General features: G+C 33.0%; 1 protein-coding gene across 3 annotated transcripts in view; it reads right to left on the reverse strand.

Annotated features, from left to right (window-relative positions):
• Nucleotides 1-1,510: 1,510 nt before the first annotated feature.
• The window catches only part of Ttc33 (tetratricopeptide repeat domain 33), a 50,417-nt gene continuing 26,472 nt past the window's right edge, over nt 1,511-25,455 (reverse strand). For all 3 annotated transcript variants that reach the window (XM_027936306.2, XM_027936307.2, XM_071612696.1), the window contains exons 3-5: nt 12,438-12,519; nt 10,959-11,090; nt 1,511-3,427 (exon numbers count right to left, since the gene is read on the reverse strand). In XM_027936306.2, the coding sequence (XP_027792107.1) occupies nt 3,074-3,427; nt 10,959-11,090; nt 12,438-12,519 (568 nt within the window). In that variant the 3' untranslated portion in view covers nt 1,511-3,073. The remainder of the gene's footprint in view (nt 3,428-10,958; nt 11,091-12,437; nt 12,520-25,455) is intronic.

Consider the following 25,455-nt stretch of genomic DNA (forward strand, 5'->3'; position numbering starts at 1 on the left):
GACCATTGTTTCTCTCCCATTCAAAGTGGCCATAATTAATTGCAAGTGACTAAGAGACACAACTTTAGGAATTACCTCCGTTATTTCACTTTAGTTTACTTTGGTAAGGAGGTAACCAATTTACAGATTTCCACTATCTCAATACTATTGATATGCCATCAATTATAAAATATATCTTCAGTTTAATAACTTCTTAGAAAAGAATACATTTAATATGCCTATTGATTTGAAGATAATTACTTCTGGGACTATGGTTCTTGTGTCAACTCACAACTCATTTACATACATATTACATCATGAAATCACAGCTCAGAATGACTGGACCAGTATCAATTTAGAAGGGCTCTGATTCAAGGAAATTTAAAATGATTAATAATTTTCTAACTTCTGGGAAAGGCAGTGAAGTAAGTTTTTGGATCATGTAAAGTACAGTTCTTCAAAACGGTAAGGCTATACTATTCACTTATAACCCTAGTTTTCTGAGATACTTTTTTATTTTGCGACTTCATTATAATTTTGCATATATAATCAATTTTTAAAATTTGCATACTTAAACCACTACCATCCTATTTTGTACAAAGGCCCCAGCTTCAGTAGGCCTGAGTTCTGTGAAGGGTGCTCTGCATGACTTTTCAATGTTTTATGTAGTATTTCTTAGCATATTTAAGATAAATACAATCTAGGAGCCTGTTTTCCAGAGAATAACAGAAATCCCATGTTATCAGGCATGGTCTGGATGTGAAGTTTTCTAACTACTGAGTGTCTATGGCACACAACTTTCAAACAAGAATAATAAAATTATATTCACTGTAATTTGAACCATAGACAGTGCTGTTTTAGGAAATAGACATCAATAATTATAGCACTATCACAAACATTTTTCTCAGGGTTCATAAAAATTCATCATTATAACCAATAAGCCTGGTAAACTTTTATGCATCAGTATTCACATTCTTAAAAATAAGGAATCCATTTTTCTCTCCATGCATGGAAAAATTTTAGCTAAAATAAGCATCTCTGGGGGCCTAAAGAAATTAGTAGCCTTCCTCCCTCCATAACTATTGTTTTTTTCTCCTCCACTTTATGTCTAAACTTGGTAAAGAAGAGAATAATCTGGCCTGCCAAGGCCAACACAGAGAACAGATTCTTTAATAGTCTAGTGACCTGATGTACTCCATGCTGGGTTGTACCTCTTTTGAAGTTGAGGCACAGACTTTGTGCTAAGAACAATCTCCAATTAATAACCACCTGTCCTAAAAAATTGAAAGTAGTGACTTCTCACTTTCAGATAAGGAAAGATCATGGAGTTCTTTCTTAAAATCAGAGGAGACAGGTTAAGTATCTCCAAACTAATGCAAATTTTTCATAGAAATAGCTAGCATTTACTGAGCACTTCATGTATGAGGAAACATGCAAGATGCTTACTATACATTACTTTCACATAAGAAGTTAAGTAAAATCAATCAAATTTTTCAAAAGCTAACAACATAAAATGGGGAAATCTTCAAAATTCAGGAAAAAAACTATTTATTCACATATTTCACAATAAACAAATATCCATTGCACAAAACAACATACCAAATGTTGACAAATCACTTCTCTAGTACCCACCTCCCTTTGAGAATATTCCTTATTAAACAAAATAAAATAAGTAATATTTTTATCATTCTAAAACTCATCTCTTTAACCAGGGCTTTTTGATGACATAACCTAGGGGAAAACTATAATACTTTTTAAGGCAAGTGTTGATTTCTCTAACTCTGAAAAAAGAAAATAGGCTTTCTTCTACTAGAACAAAAATTTTAAAAATGGAATTCTCACAAAAATGTAGACCATTATTCACATGCTCCAACAGTGTTAGGTAAGATCACACAAAAAAGTAGCTAACTCTCATCTCTAAAAGATAAAATTAATTTTATGCCAATAATATCTTCCTGAGTGTCACAATAACAGTTCCCAACAGTCCTATAGGGTTGTACGGCAATATACAGTATAAAAATAATCATATTAACAATGATAGTACTGATTTACAAATGTGTTCTTTCAACAAACAACTTCTTTAATACATCCTCACATTCATGAGATTATACCATAAATCACATTCCAGTGTCTATGTATTTTTTGCTTAACTTGTTCATTCACTGGCATTTTAACAATATCCCTACTGCTTTATTTTTAGAAAGATATGGTACATATTTAAATTTTAATTGTTTTTCATTTCACTGAATAGTTCCAAAAGATATTTGGAAAAGTAATTCTAAATCATCGCAACCAACAAATATTCTCAGGGCTTTTTAAGCATCTAAAAACAAGGAAAAGAAATTTGGGTTTTGATTGTGATAATTTTGGAGCACAATCTGTTATGACACATCTGTAACCATAACAATGAAAATAATAAAACCATCATTTTGACATTTATCAGTATTTCACACATCTAAGAACACAAATGCCACTGATAGAACTTTAAAGTCAAAACAGAAGTACAAATCTGAATTAAAAGCATCAAGAAAATGTTCAGAATGTACACAATTTGCACACATTTTCAGACAAACTTTCAAAAATTTCACATATTACCAAATGGTAATTTTGAATCAAAATGAATGTCAAAAATATTCAAGCTTTGTGAAGACTTACTTTAGTGAAGCAGGAAAAATGGAAGAGTGAAGGGTAACAAGCAGCATATCTCTAGGAGGGAAAGAAATCACACACTGCCTTTATCATAAAACAAGTCAATAAGTCAACATTTTAAAAACAATGGCCACCAAGTTAGTCACTATTCAAGAATACACTTCTCAAGTTGAATCCTTAAGAATGTATTCATTCAGATTTTAAACAAACTAAGTTTATCAATCAAAACATATTTCACTCAGAATTCTAATTTTAAGAAGCATAAATTGTAACTTATCAAGGCATAGTCCAAACACTATAATTCTACCATTTAGTTTTTATATTCATCTGAAAAACTTATTATACAAACAGTAGTTCTGCCTTCTTTCTCCAGAGTAAATGTCCCTAATGTCTAAACTTAAGTTGCAATCAAAAAGATTCAAATAACTCCTTTCTGCATATTGCTTCATCGGGCTTTGATAAAAACAGAGCCATCTGGTGGGGTAGCACCATCCTCCTTCTCAGTTACAGTCTCAACAGTCCCAGAAGCTGACACAATAACCATTGTTTTATTTGCTGAAACTGTCTTCTGTTTTTCAGCAATAGCTGCACAAACAGCAACAATCTCATCGCTTTCAAAGTCATAGTCAGGAATTGACTTTGGTGAAAAATGTGTTCCTTCAGATGGTGCTTCACTTTTCTTAATCCTCTGTGCTACCTTCTGCTGCTCCTGAAGTGTTCTTGCCCAAGAAAGGTCTTCTTTCCATAGTTCAGGGTTCATTGGATAGATATGAAGGGCTACCTGAAAACTTCGAATTGCCTGGGAAAAAACAGGTGAAAGTTTTTCATTTATTTTGTTTCTAAAATTTTGTTTCTAAAATTCAGTATACATCTCTGAGAGTGTAGGTATACTGATTGACACCTACACATACATAATGCATTATTTTAATGTATGAGAACATTAAGGAGAGAAACTGGGGCTTTGTTCTAACCACTGGGTGATTACAGTAGAAAAAAATTATAGAGTATGAAAGAAAGTAACTGGTACAATGCTGATGGACTAAACACCAGTAAAACAGAGGTACAAAAGTTCAAGACAAAGCAAATATATTGTTTGACCTTTATAGACCACCAAATATACAAAGGGAAATTTCCTGGGCTAACCCACAGTCAGAAAGATATCAGAAATATATACTATTAGAGCCAAGAGCTTAGATCTTGGTAATGCTAACATTTACTGAGTGGTTGCTATGTTCTAGGCACTATTCTGGTTTATTTCACTTAGCATATTGTTTTCAAAGTCCATACATGATGTACCATGTGTCAGTCAATATTTCATTTATTGTTACCGCTAAATAATGGTTCAGTAAATAGATATATCACATTTTGCTGATAAAAAAATTTAAGAAATAAGCAACAGATGTTAAGAAATAAAAAATATTAAAAAGTACCAAACAGAAATCACTGATTCTAAAATAACTAGAAATAACATTGAAAAAATAACCAGAGGGGTTCAACATCAGACTAGAACAAGCAAAAGAAAGGACCAGTGAACTCGGTTACTATAATTATGAAGTCAGAGAAATGAAAGAGGGTGGGAGAAGGGGGGGAAGAGAGGGAGAAAGAAACATGTGAGGAAAGCTTAAGGGATCTATGAGACACCATCAAGTGGACTAATATGTACATTCTAGGAGTCCAAGAAGGAGTAGACAGAACAGAGGAAAGACTATAAAACTTAGTCAAAGAACAGTGACTGAAAATTTTTCAAATCTGGAAAAGGAGATTAAACATTCAGATCTGAGGAACCCCAAGGGATCCTTGAATATTATTAAACAGAAAGAAATCCACAAAAGACATAATCACACTGTCAATGATCAAAAACAAAAGAGAAACCTTTGAAAGCAGCAAGAGGAAAACAACTGGATACACACACACACACACACACACACACACACACACACGTAACTCCAATAAGACTATCAGAATATTTCTTAACAGAAAACTTTCAGGCCAGAAGGTGGTAAAGTGTTGAACAAAAAAACAAAAAGCAAGGGGAAAAAAGCCAACCAAGAATACTATATCTGGAAAAACTGCCCTTTGAAAACAGAGAGATAAAATCTTTCTGAAGCAAACAAAAGCAAAGGGAGTTCATCACCACTAGTCTACCTTATGTGAAATGCTACAGGAACTTCAAGTTAAAATGAAACACAATAGCTTAAGAAAGTATAAAATTTGCTGGTAAATGTGAATACATAAATATATACAGAATATTATAATACTATAATAATGGGAGGCAAGCCACTGAATTCTATTATAAAAGTGAAAAGATAAAAGTATTAAAATTGCATAATATAAATAGATTGATTTGTACAACAACACAAACCATGGAAGGAAATAATGCTGTTAATTTTTTATGTGACTAAACTTAAAGAACTAAGATAAAGTTATAAGATATTTTATATGTGCCTCATGACAATTACGAAGAAAATACTTGCATAAATTACTAAAAAGAAAAAGGAATCAGCCAGGTGGTGGCACATGCCTGTAATCCCAGCAGCTTGAGAGGCTGAGACAGGAGTATGGCGAGTTCAAAGAAAGCCTCAGCAAAAAGCGAGGTACTAAGCAACCCAGTGAGACCCTGTCTCTAAATAAAATATAAATCAGGGCTGGGGATGTGGCTCAGTGGTAGAGTGCCCCTGAGTTCAATCCCCAGTACCCAACCCCCAAAAAGAAAAAGGAATCAAAGCATAGCAACACAAAAAACATCAAAATACAAAGAAAGTAGCAAGAGAGGAAAGACAGAAAACAGAACTATACAACAAATAGAAAATAATTTTAAAAAGAATCAACAATTCTTTAAAGAAGAATTATGCCAATTATTCTCAAGTTATAACAAAAATTGAGCAAGAATAAACACTTGTAAACTCATTTTATGGTAACTGTAAATCCTTCCCTATCAATTAGTTGTTAGAGCAGCAAAAATAGTATGAACAGGGATGGTTATAAAAATAAATATACTGAGTAAAACGGAAAAAAGCTTAAAACTTTTAGCTAGATTTGCTATGAAAAAAGACTCAAAAATGAAAAATTAAAGAGGAAATACTGAAACTGATGCCACAGAAATACAAAGGATCATAAGAAACTACTATGAATAATTACATGCCAACAACTGCATAACTTAGAAAAAATGAGTAAAATTCCTAAAAATATATAACTTACCAAGACTGAACTGTGAAGAAGTACCAAGTCTTAACATACCTATAACTAGTACAGAGACTGAATTGATAATTCTTTAAAGAAGAATTAATGCCAGTTCTTCTCAAAGTTATGACAAAAACTGAGCAAGAGTGAACGCTGGCAAACTTGTTTTATGAGGCCTGCCTTACCATAATAGCAAAGGCAAACAGAGACAACCTAAGAAAACTACAGGCCAATATACCTCATAAAAATAAGATGCAAAAATCCTCAACAAAACACTAGCAAATCAAATTCCAGAGTAGCGCTCTCATTTCTCTGCAGCACTACTTCTAATAGCCAATATGGAAGCAACCTAACTGCCTGTCAACAGATGAATGGATAAGAAAATTTGGTGTATATATAGGTCATTGCTCAGCCTTACAAAAGGCTGCAGTAAACTCTGCAATATAAAACCACATGGATGGAACCCTGATGACATCATGCTAAGCAAAACAAGTTAGTTATAAAAGGACAAATATTGTATAATTCCATTTGAATGAGATCTAAAACAGTCAAATTAACAGAATCAACAAACAGAATGGTTATTGGTGACAGCTAAAGAGATAAATTGTAAACACCTTCTGTAGAAGATCATACCAATAGTTAACAATTCTGTATTATAGACTTAAAATTTTGATGAAAGATCTTATGATATCATTTAAACATACCAAAAATTAATAAAACTCTTAAATTTTATTTTTTGAAGCAAAATTCCTTCTTGATTTCTCAACTCTTACCTTAAGTGTCCCAATATAACACTTATAAAAGGCTGTAATTCAAATTTGACTCTGCTATTTAATATCAGAAAATATAATGCAGCCAAACTCAAAATCAACAGTAATTAATTTAACTAAAAATGCACAAGTAAAAATTTTTCCCCCCAGTGGCTATTCACTTTATTCAACTATTTTGACCAAATCAGTAGAGACAATTCCTTCATTTTTTTCATTAAGAATCTTCTCTTCTCTCTCTCTCTCTCTCTCTCTCTCTCTCTCTCTCTCTCTCTCTCTCTCTCTCTCTCGCACAAGTAAAATTTTTAAACACTTCAATATCTTCCTTTTGGAAATTATCTCATACAACCCCATTATAATGATAATTACAAGAGGGGAACTAGAAACTTTCACTAGAAGTTTGCTTACACAAAATATTAAAACCATTAGTAAAATAAAACTTGGACAATAGAGAAAACATTAGTAAATAAATAAATAAATCATATATTGGCATGAAGAAAAATCAAAAGCTAAAAATGAGTTATGCAGGGACTGAAATTGGAGACCTCAAAACTAGTTCCGCACTGAAGGCTAAGGACCATGAGAAGCTAATCCAATCATCCTTCCTGGCACTGGTACACCTCCTGGTATTTCTTGCTTTTCCTAATCTACTTTCCTTTCCAACTTCTCCAGGATAAATAATCTTATATATTCCTTTCTCCACAACTCCATTCCTTCACACAGAATGATTCTCTTCAGCTTTCTCATTAATTCATCCTTCCTTTTCTTAAACTAGGACTATAATGAAGTCCAATCCTACCTTTTCTCTCTCTCTCTCTCCCCCACCCCCCCATATCATTGCCTCTCACTCTCTACATTTCCTAAGTATTTTCCAGTCTAGACACCCAACTCACAGAAAACCTAAATAATTATTCATGGAGATATACCCAACTCTTGACATTTAATCTTAAGTAACTTTTAATTTTTATTCATGTGTTTTCTTATGTTTTTGTCCTTAAAGGTAATACAGCAGTAAGGACGGTCAGATGTTAGGAATTTCAGATTGCTTTCAAAAATATTTTTCATAAAGTCCCTTCCTTATGACAGTCTGAATAAAATCCTTTATCATTTAACCATTCCAGACTTTTAAAAGAACAACTTAAATCTATACAAAAATTACAAATTGAGATTTTTCCAAGTTAGAGCCCTAAACAATTACATTTAAATGGGGAATGGATACTTAGCATTCTTCGGAGTCTGTCTCTACTCTGCATGACTGTGCTCCATGGTCTTGCCCTGCTGACATTGTAAGATTGATCTGCTCAGCTTTTCTCTCATGGCTCCTACCATACAAAAATTTCTTCAGCTCCTGACATGCTTTCTCCCACAGCCTAGCATTCCCCTGAGCTTCCTTCACCCTTAACCCAGTAAGTCCCTAATTTTCAAATCTGCGAATATTCCAATAAAATTGACACAGGTTGCAAATCAAAAATAAATAAATAAATAAATAAAAATGGGGAAGGGAGATAACACTTTCAATTTCTCCAAAACCTCACGACAGGATCTATTTATAGGGGGGAAAAAAGCAAAACAGGTGAACATATGGTACTCTTATTCAAAAAACTTCAAATATTAAATAACTTCATTTTTATTAGCTTTTTTCTTACTGAACTACATTTTCCCTATAAAAAACAATTATTGCTAAGCACTATGTTCTAGAGATTTTTTTTCCATTACCAAAAACAATAAGTGAAATAGACAATGATTTTTAAGTTTTTAATAAAAAGGATATGAAAAAAAAATAGCATTTTATGATAGGTCCCCTGACCTCCACTGCTCTATTAGGAAAAAAAAAAAACCTGAATTTCTTTTGTGCCAACTCCGGAATGTTTTAAGTCTTCAGGTGAAAAAAAAAGAGAGAGAGAAATGATAATGCTAAATGACAGAAAAAGAAAATGATACTTTGTTAAACTGGTTTTCATCAACATTGGATGTCCTTTGAGATTATCACTTTCGAGTTACTTTTGTCTAATTATTTTCTCATTAAAAATCCTTATTATTTCTGAGAATTTGACAAACACTTTTCTGTGAATAAAAAAAAATAATAATATCCTCATAAGAGTACCAGAAAAATCTAAGTCGTCCACAGTTTATTAAAATCATTGTTAGTAACATTAAATTCAGGATTTATCAAGGAGCCCATACTTTAAAGCTTTTAAGATTTGTTTTATTTTTAAATGTAAAAGACTAATAAACCATAAAAAGTCATTAATTCAGTTAATGATAAACGAGTTATTTGTCATTATTATATTTGCAAACACTTCTACAGATATTACACTGTTGAAAAATAAAAAGAAGATAGTTTTCACAGCCAATTCTTACCTAGTTATTTTTATTAGCCTTTGCTACCAACAAGGTACAGTTCAGACATGTTAAGAGATGCACTTAGGGAGACCAGTAGAATAGAAGAAGGGGATGGGGCGGCGGGGAGGGAGGGGAGGAAAAGCAGAAGTACTGGGGAATGAAATTGATCAAATTATACTGTTTTAAGAACTTACCTCAACATTGTAAAAGCTATCTACGCTAAGCCTCAGGCCAGCATCATTCTAAATGGAGAAAAATTGAAGGGATTCCCTCTAAAATCTGGAACAAGACAGGGATGCCCTCTCTCATCACTTGTATTCAATATAGTTCTGGAAGCACTAGCCAGAGCAATTAGACAGATGAAAGAAATTAAAGGATGGGGGGGGGGGGGGGCGGGGGGCGGTACACTCATACATTGCTGGTGGGACTGCAAATTGGTGCAGCCAATTTGGAAAGTAGTAGGAGATTCCTTTTAAAGCTGGGAATGTAACCACCATTTGATACAGCTATTCCTCTTCTCAGACTATACCCAAAAGACCTAAAAACAGCATACTACAGGGACACAGCCACATCAATGTTTACAGCAGCATAATTCACAATAGCTAGAATGTGGAACCAACCTAGATGCCCTTCAATGGATGAATGAATTAAAAAAATGTGGCATATATACACAATGGAATATTACTCAGCACTAAAAAATAACAAGATCATGGCATTTGCAGGCAAATGGATGGCATTAGAGCAGACTATGCTAAGTGAAGTTAGCCAATCCCTAAAAAACAAATGCCGAATGTCTTCTCTGATATAAGGGGGTGACTCAAAATGGATTAGGGAGGAAGAGCATGAGAAGAAGATTATCAATAAATAGGGAAGAGAAGTGGGAGGGAACGGGAGGGAGAAGGGGAATTGCACGGAAGATGGAAGGAGACCCTCATCGTTATACAGAATACATGTATGACAATGTGAGGAAAAAGAAAAAAAAAAGAAGTGTGTCACATTAGATTGGGTAAAGAGAAGTGATGGGAGGGGAGGGGAGGGGAAGGGGGGAAAGGAAGGACAGCAGAATAAAATAGACATTATTATTGCTGTATGTATATATGTGACTGCATGACCAATGTGATTCTGCAACCTGTACACTCAGAAAAATGAGAAATTATACCCCATTTGATTCAAATATATGATATGTCAAGATCTTTGTACTGTCATGTTTAACTAATTAAAACAAATTTAAAAAAATAAAATAAATAAAAATATTGAACAATGAATAAATTATAAATAAATTGCTTAAAAAAACTGCAGTCTGAAAACCTCTTTTTTGATAGTTTTTTTCAATTATTCACATTTAATATTATTATTGATTTGGTTGTATTTGCATTTGTCATTAAATTTTTGATTTCTAAAAAAATTTATACTGTTTTATTGTGTGTACATATGTTATAATCGTACAATTATGTATAATTATAATGTGCCAATAAAGGAAAAAAAAGAGATGCACTTAGTACCATTGATAGTAAATTTCACATAATGACTATTTTATTTTCATAAGTTTCTACCCTTCCCCACTTTCCCCTAAGTCCAGCAACTTTTCAGTTTAAATATTTAGCATCATTTATCTCCCATATTCTGTCTTCTTTTCCCTACAAAATCTATTAGTGGCTTCATCTCCATGATAACACTGTTATCACTTTATAATGCAGTAAACCTAATGATCCAAAGAACAAAGCCAGAAGTTGCTTATTGTCTGTTTAAATATGGTTAACCAAATGCTAATGTTTTAAGTTAAATTTTTGTTTTTAATTTTCATGATACCAAATAGCTAAAAAATACTCTTATCCTGATATAATTGGTGCTAATAATCATAAAAGATGTTCAGTAATAGCTTTGATCTGTGTTTATAAAATAATGCTTTTAAAGAGGTGATTTTGTATTTATTTTTTATACAGACTTGAGAAATGACTACTTGCCTTCAGGTTTGGTTGATCAAAAATATGTCAAAATAAACTTTAAAATTCAGAATTATAATGATTCTGACATCCTTACCAGGACTATCTCTCCTAATCCAAGCTGAGCACGCCCCAAAGTTTGCCAAGACTCCCATGAATGTGGGTTTCGTTGTACAGCCATTTCTGCAGCATGTACTGCTGGGAACATTTCATGAAGAGACATCAGAACCTATAAGCCAAAAGGAAGAAGAAGAGAAAAACTGTGAGTAATATATATATAAACTAATAAACTACTGATTAATAAACGAAGATTTTCATTTCTTGAGTATATTTTAATCTGGTAAACATAGCATTTCAGTGGTTTTTATCCCTCCTTTGCTATTTGAGATCAGAAATTTAATCTTTTCTCTCCTAAAAAAACAAGAAAATAAAACTCTCCCTTTCCAGCTACTGAATTCTATGTCTATCTGGTCAAAACCAAGTGGTCCTATTCTGGACATGGTAATTCAGATCTATTTGAACTCCCATTTCCACTTTTATTTATTCCATTTACAATGTGTTTGTTAAGAAAACTCCAAGCTTTGCTGTTCAAGGAGGTAAATTAATTTGTTCAACCAGCCATCCTGTCCCTAGTGAACATCTCCCTCATGTGAAAATTATTTTGACACTCCACAGACATCCTCATAACTGGGCTTTTCAAACCATAAAAACCAGAAAAATCAGGGAGTTCAAGTCTTCTCCACTTTTAGTCTATGAGAAAGGGTTGGGTTTTATCTATAATTGTTGGGGGCATTAACATTTTAGAACATTTTTTATGACAGCATCATTATCAGGCTCCAAATTAAAGTTTTCATACAGTTTGCCCTAAATTATGCCTTATTATATAAATATTTTAAGATCGAGAAATGAAGGTCCTCATAGCACTTGCTTCAGTGGACATAATTTATTCAAGCTTTTCTGGATAAACTAAAATCAAATTAATAAAGCATGTGTTTCATGTTTGACGTCATTATCTGAAAAACATTTATTAGGCACCCAGATCAAGGATGAACTCTACCAAAAATGTGGTTAATGTTCTGAGACTTTTGAAGTTGCTTGGATAGCCTAATTTGAGTGCTCAGAGGTTTTCTTTATAGACTTTCCTACAAAATACTAAAAAATGTATTTTTAAAGACAAATGTAACTTTTAAACTATTAATAAGGTGCATCTAATCTAACCATTGCTAGGGCCTCAGCCATTTTTAGAGAAATTTCATGCAGAACCCAATTCATCCTAATTTTGAAGAAAAATAAACTATAGGTGCTCCACTACAATGTAACTTTTTAAAAGATATAATTGATTAGATATAAGTATATGGATATCTTATAATTAGGTTAAATAACAGTTACATTCATTGTTAAGGCAAATAAATTTCTAATTTTATTTATATGGCAGAGCCATAAATATTATGATAAAAATTTTAAATAAATTATATTTGTAAAAGAAAAATGGGAGGAAACACTATTTTGGTTCATCACTGCTCACCAAACAAACAGCATAATTTCACAATTAAAGTGAAATTTTGCAAATTATTACCTGTGATTTCATCTCATAGAGGGTAGCATCATTTGGGGTTAACTGTAGTGCTTCATCCCACTTCTGAATTGCCTCCCGATATCTGTAGTTATTAAAGTTACATTAATATCACATTTTTAATGTCTTTAAGAACAGATGAACAAATTTTAAAAATTAGATATTAGGAAAGAAATATCTCTGCTTTGGAACTGATAATGTTACAAAATCCAGAAAAAATAAAGAGATGAAAGGAAAGGACAGCAAAGAGAAAATGCAAGACACAAATAAAAGAGATCTTAAAAATTTTTCTCCAAGATTTTTATTTTCTGGGTTGAGAAATCACCACCAGATTCATTCCCTCCCCACCATAAACTCATAGTTGGCATGTGTTTATATTCCCTTTAGATGCATATAAATTTTCTGATAAATTTATAATCCAGTTGCAACTGGGTCCTGCTATAGAAATCTAGCAGAGACAGAGATGATGATTTAAGAATCTGCCAGGTAATTTTGTAAAAAATTCTTCAGTTTTAAGTTTCTTTGTCTATAGGAAAGAACAAAGGGAAGAAACTATATCTGTTTTTGCTCATCACAGCAAGCTTATAAGAAATGGGTGAAATGAACTAAAACAACATGGAGATTACCTCCACTACCACATTTTCACTGATGTTTTCCTAATGGGTCTCTTGTGCTCTAAGGCTATTTTGTCCATTAACATCTCTTCCTGGACCCAACAGCTCAAACCCAGTATGACCAAATCTGACCTCAGCCTACTCCATGCCAAATCTGCAGAAACATAAAAGCACTTCTCTTTTTAAAAAATAAAGCTTCTACAAAGTTCCAGATTTTGAACCACTGATGTATTAGGTACAAAATTATGTCATAGTGTATCTGTCACATCTATCTTATTAACTTTTATCATGTACTGTCTTCTCTTGAATCACTTCTTGGTTTTTTTCCCCAAAACTTTTCATTTCCTGTGTATGTGTTCCTGTGCATAATTTTGTACCTAATATAATCAGCAACAGACTGAACATAATCATAGCAATCCCATAAGATTACAATGAAACTGAAAAGTATCAATCACCTAGTGACTCAGTAGCTGTCCTAATGTCATAGTGTAGTGTATTGCTCACATTTGTGGTGCTATTGGTATAAACAAACCTACTGCACTTCCAGTCATATGAAAGTATAGCAGATAAAATTACATATAGTATATAATACTTAACAAAAAAAAATGTCACTGGTTTATATATTCACTGTGCCATACTTTTTATTGTTATTTTAGAGTGTACTCCTTATACTTATAAAAATAAGTTTACTGTAAAAGAATGTGCAGCATTATACCAGAAGCAACTTCATACACCTTGTTCTTACTGAGAGTCTTGAGAGCATGTCAAGTTATTGACCTATATTATCCAGCTTTGTGTAAAGTGTACACTTACCATGTTCCCACAATAAAATGCCTAATGACATGTCTCAAAATATGTACACAATGTTAAGCAATGCATAACTGTATATGAAGATTCAAACCAAACACAACAAAATGTCAGCTAGTCTACATAGATCATTATCCAAGCAAGGTGCACAGAACTAAACAAATAAAAGAAGAACCTGAGGGAAAATAGAACATTAAAGTCCATTAAAAATATACATTTTCACCTGAGTGAAAACACTTTCACTGAGTTCCTTTATTAGGATATAATACAAATAGGCAATACCATTTCCAAGGTCTTATACCATCTTGACAAAGCACAAATCAGATCTCTAAGAGCTTCACTAACTTAATTTTTTTTTCTCTATGAAAGATTCTCCCCTACCCAAGCATTTGTCTAGAGCCAGGTTTCCCAAGTGGGAAGTTATAGGAGACATGCAGTCTCACTAGCTGCTTTCTGTCAGTTCTTTCAATTGGCATATTCCTCTGAAGTGCTACTTCCATTGCTCTGCTTTCCATGTACTTGAACACTTCTGCAACATGTCAGAATATGTTCATTATGCTGCCCTATACAGGTCTCAGTGGATGACATACAATTCTCCATATGAACCCTGTTATTAGGTAGTGGTAGACATGAGTTGGTTAAAATACTATGTCTTATGTAAGCTCCTGGTTACCCTGAGTGGGAATTTGAGGCTCACAGTTATCTTTAGATAATTTACATATTGCTGTTAGCTTATAACCTGCCCCATGCATTTCAGAATATGAAGTTACCATTTAAGATTTCTATTCAGGTGTCATTAAAATTTAAGATACCACAAAATTCTTTATGAATTCCAATTCCTCCATTAAAATGCTATAAACTAAATGGAATTCATTTAGTCATCACCTATCAGATCACGTTGCTTGGATTCTAGAGGCCAATTCTAATATCTTTTCCTTTCCTGTTCCCCTCAGATAATGTGGTAAATGGTACTTGTGAAAAAGACAGATAGTAGAAAAAAGATGCAAGGACCTCACCTGAGTACACAAATTAGAAGATGAAAAAGGAACTTACAGAAAAGGAATGAGAAAGTCATTCTGAACTCTCCTGGTGGACTCCTTGAAAGAGTAAAATCCACAGCATGCAGGTAGGAGAGAAAGGGAAAGAGGAGGAAGGCAGGGTTTGCAGAGATTCCAGTGGACTTTACTTCCTTCTCTGAACTACACATTTGTATCTTTTAAGGCAGCCTAAAACTACAAATCGATGTCAACTACTAAAACACACCGTCAACCAATATTGTGCATTCAATGTTTTTTTTTAATACAAAATGTCTTTAAATGAGCTCTTCCTTGTATTCTATAACTGAGTAAATGATAATTGTTTTTATATTAAAAACTGTTTTCTGGGTATCAAATAAAGAAGAATCAGATAATAGACAAAACACATCCATACACATACAAGACACTCTATAATTTCACCACACAAAAATTACAACCATAGTTAATATAACTTAACATAGCTAATATCTTATTGTATATTCTACCAGGGTTTTTTCAAAGTATACTGTACAACTCACACACACGCATTAAACATTTTCTCCATGTCTTTATATCACTAAAGGTTTCTGTCTATAGCATAATGCTTAAAGGGTGAATACTATTAAAACAGCAAAACTTACACAATAAATTCTCTGTTGTCAGACATTAAAAATTGTTCTTTGACCACAATAATTCCCTTTTGGAAAGAATTAGACAAAGAATAAATCATTCAAGAAAATAAACTATATTTAGGGGCCAAATATAATATGCATCTTATTTATATCTGATATAAAACTGATGAAGATTAGATCACCTCAGAGGGAAGGTTATATAACTCAATATATAAATTTTACTGATTTCTGATAATTAAGAACACAGCTAATGAAAAAGAAATACACATTATATTTACTCATCTATCTTATTCCTCTTCAGATATTCTATTAATATGCTCTGCCAGCCTTACAAAGAATACAGTTCAGTTTCCAGTTGGCTTGGTTATTAGAATTAGTTATCTCTAAAATTTAAATATCATTAATACCCTTTAAATATAAGTTCATATCTCAAATATGAATCATATTAAGGCTGCTCAATTCTCCAGGAACTAGCCTACATGTTTAACAAAAAACATTAGGATTTAAATTTTTTTTTTAAGTTTTGCAGCTAAGGAATAACCCCTTATTGATAAATAAAATATTAGACTCTCATGTCCTTTATCTTCAATTTAGTCTTCAAAACACACATATACACATACTCTTAAAATCTCTATTTAAAATGAATAATTATTTTTAACTTACAAACTATGGAAACAATAAGAAAACATGTAAATGAACACTAATTATTTTCAGAACCTTTGTGAAGAAACGTTAGAACTTTTTTCTTTCAAAAACTTGGAAATATGATCAGCCAACTTCTGAATAATACAAATGAGTAAACATTTCCAAAAATTGTTATAAAATATTATAAAAACTTGGCCTTAAGTGTGGTCTACCTTATGTTTCAGATCTACTATCTGAAAATTCTTGGAATAGACTCTCCTATATATATATATATATACTCCTCCCATTTGTTCTGGGTTGGGGGCCACTAACAGGTCTTCTTTCAGGCAAAGATTACATAACCACGTTAATGATAAGAAATGGGGGGGGACAGTGTAACAACAACCAGTTTTAAAAGGTTAAAGCTATTGATACTGAAATGGGTAAGCAGCCTAAGTTCCAATGCCATGTCCTCAAAAAGCTCCTCTCTTTATAGCAACAACTACAATCTAAAATGTGATTTATCTGCTTCTTTATTACCTATTTTTCCATCTAAAATGCAGGTGGAGAAGATGAGTTTTATGACTGCAAAAATCTATTTCATCTTATTCACTGCTTTGTCCTCAGATTGCCTGGCCCACTATGAGTATGCAATAAATATACAATAATTAATAAAAAGAAATTCCACATTTCCACCTCAAATTTTGGTGATAAGAAGGAAGCAGAGAAGATATAGAAAGTGGAGATGATCATCTTTTAAGTAGACCAAAGCCACAGAATAGAAGCATGACACATGAGACAACACCTGGCTGTCATCAACTGCCCCAACCATATGTTCCTCTATCCAGGTCACTACTGACAGGGCTAAAGACAAACATCTAACCAAAGATTAGCCAATTCACTATCTAGCTGGCTGTGTATAATTTCCACAACCTGACTTAACTGACATGAGCCAATCAGATTCCACTGTGTTGAATCTGAAAGTAGGAAACTAAAGAGTGAAGACTCAGCTGGACAGCTAAACAGAGAAAGTTAATTAGGTAGCAGAAGGGACTGTCTGAGGCTTGCCAAAGGAAGTCAGCCAACAGCAAAATCTTCCAATGATTCTTAGTTTTACTCAGAATAAAAACCACGATTCTTGCCAGGATGGTAGCACATGCCTGTAATCTCAACCACAATTCTTGCCAAGTATGGTAGCACACTCCTGTAATCTCGGCAACTTTGGGAGGTTGAGGAGGATTTTAAGCTCAAGGTCAGCCTGTGTAATTTAGCAAGGACCTAAGCATCTTAGCAAGACACTACTTCAAATTAAAAAATAACAAGGGTAAGGACATGGCTCAGTAGTTAACACCCCTGGGTTTAATTCCCAGCACCAAAAACAAAACAAAACATAATCAAAGTTCTTGTCATGACCTATAAGGGCTTACAAGATCTGGCTCCCTTTTCTTTCTCTAACTTCATCTTTGGCCAGGCCCCTTTACTCCCTTCTCTAGTGAGACTGGCTTCCTTGCTCTTTCTCTGATACATCACGCATACTTCTGCTCTAGAATACTTCTATTCCCTCTGCCTGGAACACTCTTTCACTGGACCGCCTCATGATGAGTAGCCTAACTTCTTTATGTGATTCAAATGTCACTCTCTCAGAGAAGACTTTCTCAGCTACTTTATCTGAAACTTCCTCTTCAACATGTCCTAGTCCTTTCTGGCTTTTTGTTTTTTCCTCCTTAACACTTATTCTTATTTATAGTAATATACATTTATTTCTGTTAATTATTATCCATCTCTCCAATTAAGATATAAATGAAAAGGATTTGTACATTTCATTTGCTGCACACCTACAGCAGTGCATCACATGAACAAGTTGCTCTATAAATACTCATTAAGTGAATAAAAATTAAAAGAGCAGATGCACAAATAATTTGGGGGAAAAACAGAACATTGCTTTCATTCCTAAGAGTTCACAGCTCTACCTTCTTCAATACCAAGATATTTCTAAAAATTTCCTTACAATACACCCGGCACTCATTCATATTCCTGTTATAAATGTGATTTTCTTCTTTGTAAAACTAAGAGCCTTGATTAGAAAAGACATGTTAGATATGAGATATGAGATGAGAACCAAAAAAATTTAAAATCCATAATTTCTCTAGTTGTCTCATACGCTCATTCCTAACACAAGTATTCTCAGAAACTCATCTGGGTTTTCCTTTCATCCCAACACTTGTCTGTCTAACCAAGATACTGTTATAGATGAGTCAGTTCAATAATTAAATAAATTCAGCAGCGTAATCAAATCCTAATCACCTTGTCTTTCTACCAAATGTATTACCTCTATAACTTCTGATCACACCAACTTTCAGACTTCTTTGCTCCTACAGGGATCTGAATACTGTTCAAAAAAAAAGAAAATCACCAAAGTAAACTGACATTGCCACATTCATTTATCAGTCAAATATTTATTCAACAACCACTTGTGCTACTGACTGGACATACAGCAGTGAAAAGGGAACAAGGTTTCTACCTCCATACAACCTATATTCTATATGAAAAACAGATATCAACAAACAATCGCATTTAATTTTTATTTATTTATTTGTTTGTTTGTTTATTTATTTATTGGCAGTGCTAAGATCGAACCCAGAGCTAGGCAAGCACTTTCCCACTGAACCACACCCCCAGCCCATCAAACAAGCAATCAAATATGATGCCTGCTAGAAAATAAACAGAATAATGAGTGTTTTAGTCATCTTTTTTTTTTTTTTTTCCTCCTGACTGTCTATGGTCTGAAACTGAGAGCCCCCAAATAAATTTTTCCTCAGGGACCTGACAGGAACAATTTTAAGGAGGAAAAATTTATTTGGGGGCTTTCAGTTTCAGACCATAGACAGTCAGATCCATCATGTGGGGCTCAAAATAAGCAGAACTCCATGGCAGAAGAGTATGGAGGAGGAGAGTGGCTCACAAGGTGAATCAGGAAGCAGAGAATTTGCTCAGCAAATACATACCCTAAAGACATGCTCCTAACGACCATCTCCAACAGCCACATCCTACCGCAGTTACCACTCAGCTAATCCCTGTCAGGGGATTAATTCAGTGGCAGGGTTAAGATTCTCATAACCCAATCATATCACCTCTAACTCTTCTTGCATTGACTCACTCAGAGATTTTGGGGGATAATTCACATCCAAACCCTAACAATGAGACAGAGAGTAACTGGGGATATCCATCTAAAATATACCTAGTAGTTAGAGAGAGACCGTCTGAAAAGGTGTTATTTGGGTGTGTCCTGAAGTGATAGGAATAATCTAACCAGTAAAAATTTGGGAAAAGAATATTTTAGGTAGAGAATGCAAGTACAGAGATGAGTACTCATAAATAAATTTGGCAAGTTCAAGGAAAAGAATGAAATGCAGTCTGGATGAAGTACAGTGAGCAATAGAGTAACAATGTGAAATGAATAAAATTTTAAACAGGAAGATGGAATATGGAGGGTCTTAGAATTTAACATAGCTTTCGAACTACATGTATTGCTTGTATTAATATGAGTAATGATACTGTGAAACTATTAAAAGCATATTTTAAAACAAAGAAAAGATGATTATTTTAATGCTGTTAATTTTTAAAATTAAGTTAATTAAGTTAATGTAAAATTAAGTTAAATTAATTTTTTAAATTAACTTAAAGCTAAAAATTATGAGACACCTAAAAATAAGAATTATCAGTATAAGTTCAAGATTATATCTTATCTTTTAAGAATAACTTCTTAGCTCAGTCCACAAAAAATAACAAAAAGTGTAATAGAACAGTATTAATAAACACATCCACTGCACATATTATGGTCTCTAAGCACTATTTTCCAATAAAATAAATAAGGGATAGTCAGAAAAATAGCTGATTATAAGTCTGGGATGAAAACTGTTCCAAGATAAATTTGAGGTTCTTATTGTACAAGAAAGTTATTAAAAGCATATAGGAAATATCATACAGAAACAAATTTGAAGGGATTCTCACTGAACTAACATGGAATATTTTGAGCATCAAATAAATGTACAGACAATGATTAACATAATTCTAATGTTATACAATATATATATGTATTAAAACATCACATGGTACCCCATAAATGTTTAATTTTTATGTGTCAATTAAATTTTTTAAATAAAAACCATGACCACAATAGAATTAAACAAATTAAAACTATGAAAATTCCTAATAATGTTTAAAATATATAAAATCTGTGTCCACCAATTGATGAACAGAAAATCAAAGATGGTATATTAATACAATGGAATACTATTTGGCAACAAAAAGAACAAAGTATTAATACATGCAAAACATGGATGTATGTACCATTAAAACATGCTAAATGAAAGAAAGCAGGAAAAAAACTCTTTATATATTATTCCATCTATATAATCCCATATACATAAGATGTACAGAACAGGAAAATCTGTAGAGATTTGTATAATACACAGATTAGTGGTCATGTAAGACTAAGAGGTGAGAGGAAATGGGCAAGCAGTTTCTTTGGGGGTTGACAGTCACACAACTCTTGTGAATGAACTAAAAACTACTGAATTGTACACTTTAAATTGATAAGCTGTGTAACTGTCAATTGTAAATTGTAAACTGTAAATTGTACTACATATGAATTATATCTCAACAAAGCTGTTACCATACACATACATGCATACATATATACATACCCACATATATATATACACACATATAAAATTCATTGTTCACTACTGAAGCTTGCTAAGGCACCTATTCACAAAATTAATACATTGCAAATTCATAAAAAAAGAAATAAATCATGTATCTTGCTTTAGTCAGCTTTTTTACTGCTGTGACCAAAGACTTAACAAGAACAAGTAGAGAAGGAAAAGTTCATTAGGGACTTTTAGTTTCAGAGGTTCAGTCCATGATCAGTTGGCTCCATAGCTCTGGGCCAACGGTGACGCAGAACATCATGGTAGAAGCACATGGTGGAAAAGAGCAGTTCAGGACATAGCCACCAAGAAGCAAAGACAGCTCTGCTCACTAGGGACAAAAATATAAACCCCAAAGCATCTAGGATGCTATCTCCTCCAGCTACATCCTACCTGTCTATGGTTATCACACAGTTAATCCATATCAGTGGATTAACCCACTCATTAGGGTTAAAGCTCTCATAATCTGATGATTTCACCTCTGAACCTTCTTATACTGTCTTCACACATGAGCTTGTGGGGGATACCACATATCTAAACCATAATACATTTATTATGCACTTCCTCTGTGTTTTAGTGGAACCAAAGAACTCATAAGGGAAAGTTTTTCTTTATAGGGGAAAAAACGTCCAGCTAGTAAATGTAAGACTTTTTCATAAAAAGGGTAACCCTTTATGAAACAGTGCATTTAGGCAATAATTATCAGGGGCTACTAAAACCATAAAGAAAAAGCTTGATCCTAAACATTATAATGAAGGATAAGGCGGATACTCAACCTGAACCTTGGACTGAACTTAACATCTCTAAAAGGGAACATCCAGATATTATATGTATCATATGATATGATACAATTGAAAGTAAATACAAATATGAATATTTTTGCAAAAAACTTAAACCTGAATATAATCAAGCCTCTAGATCCACTTTGCAAAAAATACAAGAGATAGAGGGAAAAAATAAATGATCCCAAGTCAGGTGAGGATCAAGCAAAATTCAGAGTGAGATATTACATAAAACAACTTGCCTTGTCACTTTTAAAAATCAATGACATTGGGGAAAAATTTTAAAAGATGACAAAGTCAATCTATTGCTCTAGACCAGGGGTCTACAATTTTTTTTTTTCTATAAAAGACCCCACAGTAAACACTTTAGTCTTTGGAGGTCAGATAGCCTGTGTTCCAACCACTCAACTCTGATGCTATTGTGTGAAAGTAGCATAGACAGTACAAATAAATATGAATATACTCCAACAAAATTTTATTTATAAAAAAATAGTGGGTCAGATTTGGTCCCCCAGTCATCATTTCAGACCCTTTGTTCTAAATTAAAAGAACACATAACAATCATTAACTATGTTTAAGCCTTAACTGGATCTTGCTTAAAATACCAGCTACAGATCTTTCAAAGTTTCTTTCCTAACCCAGACCCACTTTTAAGTGAGATTTCTATGAGGTCTGTTAGGTGTACATCCTATAGCTTATTGCCTAAGATGTACTCTCCTTTGTTGTGGTCTTTTGGGGGCCAGCTGGGATAAAGAGAAACCAACAGTGCAACTGTTTTAATATTGAATATTGACAAGTGTCTTAGTGTCTTTTTGAAAGAAAAAACTAATCCCTCCAAAAAAAAAAAAAAAAAAACAAACCAGCCAGCTACAAAAGACATTTTATGAGTGACTACAAAACTAAGTATAGAATAGATATTAGAATATTTTGAGAATTACTACTGTCTTTTTTTTTCTTTTTTATTGTTAATTGACTTATGTGTTATTGTTAACCATAATTTTTCTTATGGTTATATAGGAAAATGTCCTTACTAATAAAAAAATTCATTGAAATTTCAGGAATAAACTGCTGGGCGTGTTGGTGCATGCCTGTAATCCCAGCAGCTCAGAAAATTGAGGCAGGAAGATCACAAGTTCAAAGCCAGCCTCAGCAACTTAGCAAGACCCTGTCTCAAAATTAAAAAAAAAAAAATTAAATGGTCTAGTGATGTGGCTTAGTAGTTAAGCCCCTGGGTTCAAACCCTGGTACCAAAGTAAATAAATAAATAATAAAATAAAATGTCTCTACTAAGAAAAAAAAAAGAAAGTTCAGGAATAAGCGTTCATGATGTTTGCAACTCACTATCAAATGATTCATAAAACCTACATACGTAAAGCAAATACAGCATAATATCAATCGTTAAATCTAGGTGATGGGAAAGTTTGTTCACTGCACATTCAACTTTTCTGTATGTTTGAAATTTTTCATAATAAAAAGTTAGAAAACAGTTTCTAATGAAAAGTCATGTGCATGTTCCCTATCTTTTGAATTATACACACTCACCCTTTAAAATCCAATGCTGTTGATAACAATATACACAAAAGGAAAAAAAGAAAGTAGTAAAATGTTTTTAAAATGTAGTTTAATCAGCAATTCCATCTAAAAATCTTTATGATAGACTGATGTGTATGTATGCACACTTACATCTCTGAAAAAATATTCACTATACTATTTGTAAAAATTAAAGATGAACGCACCCTTCCTCTAAGTTATAATACATGACACAATGAAGTACAAATACTTTTTTATATCCAAATTCTTCTAGTTCCTGATTATAGAGAGTAATAATATAGATAAAGAAAGATCTATAAAGATACTGAATTTTTTTTAAAAAAGTTCTATAAGTAAAAATACAAAATGAACTCTAAGGGGGCTAGGGCTGTAGCTTAGTGGCAAATCACTTGCCTAGCATGTATAAGGCACTGTGGGTTTTCTCCTTAAAATAAAAATAAATAAACTGTATAAAAATAAATAAACAAAAAAATTTTTTTTAAATGATCTCTAAGATACACATTAAGCTAAAAAGGCAAGGGAGAAAATGATTTATATATTTAAATGTTGCCTTTTATGCCTATATATAAACACACGTTTCTAAAGATCATCTATAAAAGGATATCAAGAGTCTATGGCCATATCACCCTGAATGCACCCAATCTCATTTGAAAGAGTATGCTATATGTAGCATGTCAAAATACACCCAACTATCATGTATCATATCTAAAATAACAAATTTTAAAAAACAGTTATCAAGAATAAAAGCAACAATAAGTGCTGGTGAGGATGTGGGGGAAAAGGCAGACTCATACATTACTGGTGGGACTACAAATTGGTACAACCAATCTGGAAAGTAGTATGGTGATTCCTTAAAAAACTGGGAATCCCACTATCCCACTCCTCAGTCTATCCCCAAAGGACTTTAAAACAGCATACTACAGTGAGGCAACCACATCAATGTTTATAGCAACACAATTCACAATAGCCAACCTGTGGAACCAACCTAGATGCCCTTCAATAGATGAATGGATAAAGAAACTGTATGCAATGGAATATTATTCAGCACTAAAAGAAGGTAAATGGATGGTGTTAGAGAATACCATGCTAAGCAAAGTAAGACAATCCCAAAAAACCAAAGGCTGGGTGTTTTCTCTGAAAAATGGATGCTAATCCATAATGGGGAAGAGCATGAGATGAGTGGAGGAACTTTGGATTGGGTAAAGGGGAGGAAGATGAGGGGGTATGGGCATAAAAAAGATAGTGGAATGAGACAGACATAACCCTAGGTACATGTATGATTGTACAAATGGTAGGACCCTACTTCATTCATAACCGGAGAAGTGAAAAATTGTGCTCCATTTGTATACAATGAATCAAAGAGCATTCTGCTATCATGTATAACTGATTAGAATAAATTACAAAATTTTTAAAAAACTACTCTCACCATTTTAGAAACCAAAGGAACATTCAGCACCAAAAAAACTCTCAATAAAATTCTGGCAAATCAAATACAAAAACATATCAAAAAGATCGTGCACCACGATCAAGTGGGATTCATCCCAGGGATGCAAGGTTGGTTCAACATACGGAAATCAATAAATGTAATTGATCACATCAAGTCTTAAAGATAGGAATCATATGATCATCTCAATAGACACAGAAAAAGGATTTGACAAAATACAGCACCCCTTTATATCTAAAACACTAGAAAAACTAGGAATAGGAACATATCTCAACATCACAAAGGTTACTATGCTAAGCCCCAGGCCAACATCATTCTACATGGAGAAAAATTGAAGGTATTCCCTCTAAAAACTGGAACAAGACAGGGGTGCCCTCTTTCACCACTTCTATTTAACATAGTTCTTGAAACACTGGCCACAACAATTAGATAAAAGAAATTAAAGAGATATACATAGGAAAAGAAAAATTCAAATTGGCACTATTTGCTGATAGAAGACCCTAAAAGTTCTACCAGAAAACTTCTAGAACTAGTAAATGAATTCAGCAAAGTAGCAGGATATAAAATCAATACCCATAAATCAAGTGCATTTCTGTATATCAGTGGCAAATCTTCAGAAAAGGAAATAAGGAAACTACCCCATTTACAATAACCTCAAAAAAAAAAAAAATACTTGGGAATCAACTTAAAGGTGAAAGATCTATATAGTGAAAATTATAGAACCCTAAAGAAAAAAATTAAAGAAGACCTTAGAAGATAGAAAGATCTACCTTGCTCTTATATAGGCAGAATTAATATATTAATATTATCAAAATGACCATACTTCCAAAAGCACTATA

Source organism: Marmota flaviventris, chromosome 5 (genome assembly GCF_047511675.1).
Source record: "Marmota flaviventris isolate mMarFla1 chromosome 5, mMarFla1.hap1, whole genome shotgun sequence".
Lineage (NCBI taxonomy): Eukaryota > Metazoa > Chordata > Mammalia > Rodentia > Sciuridae > Marmota > Marmota flaviventris.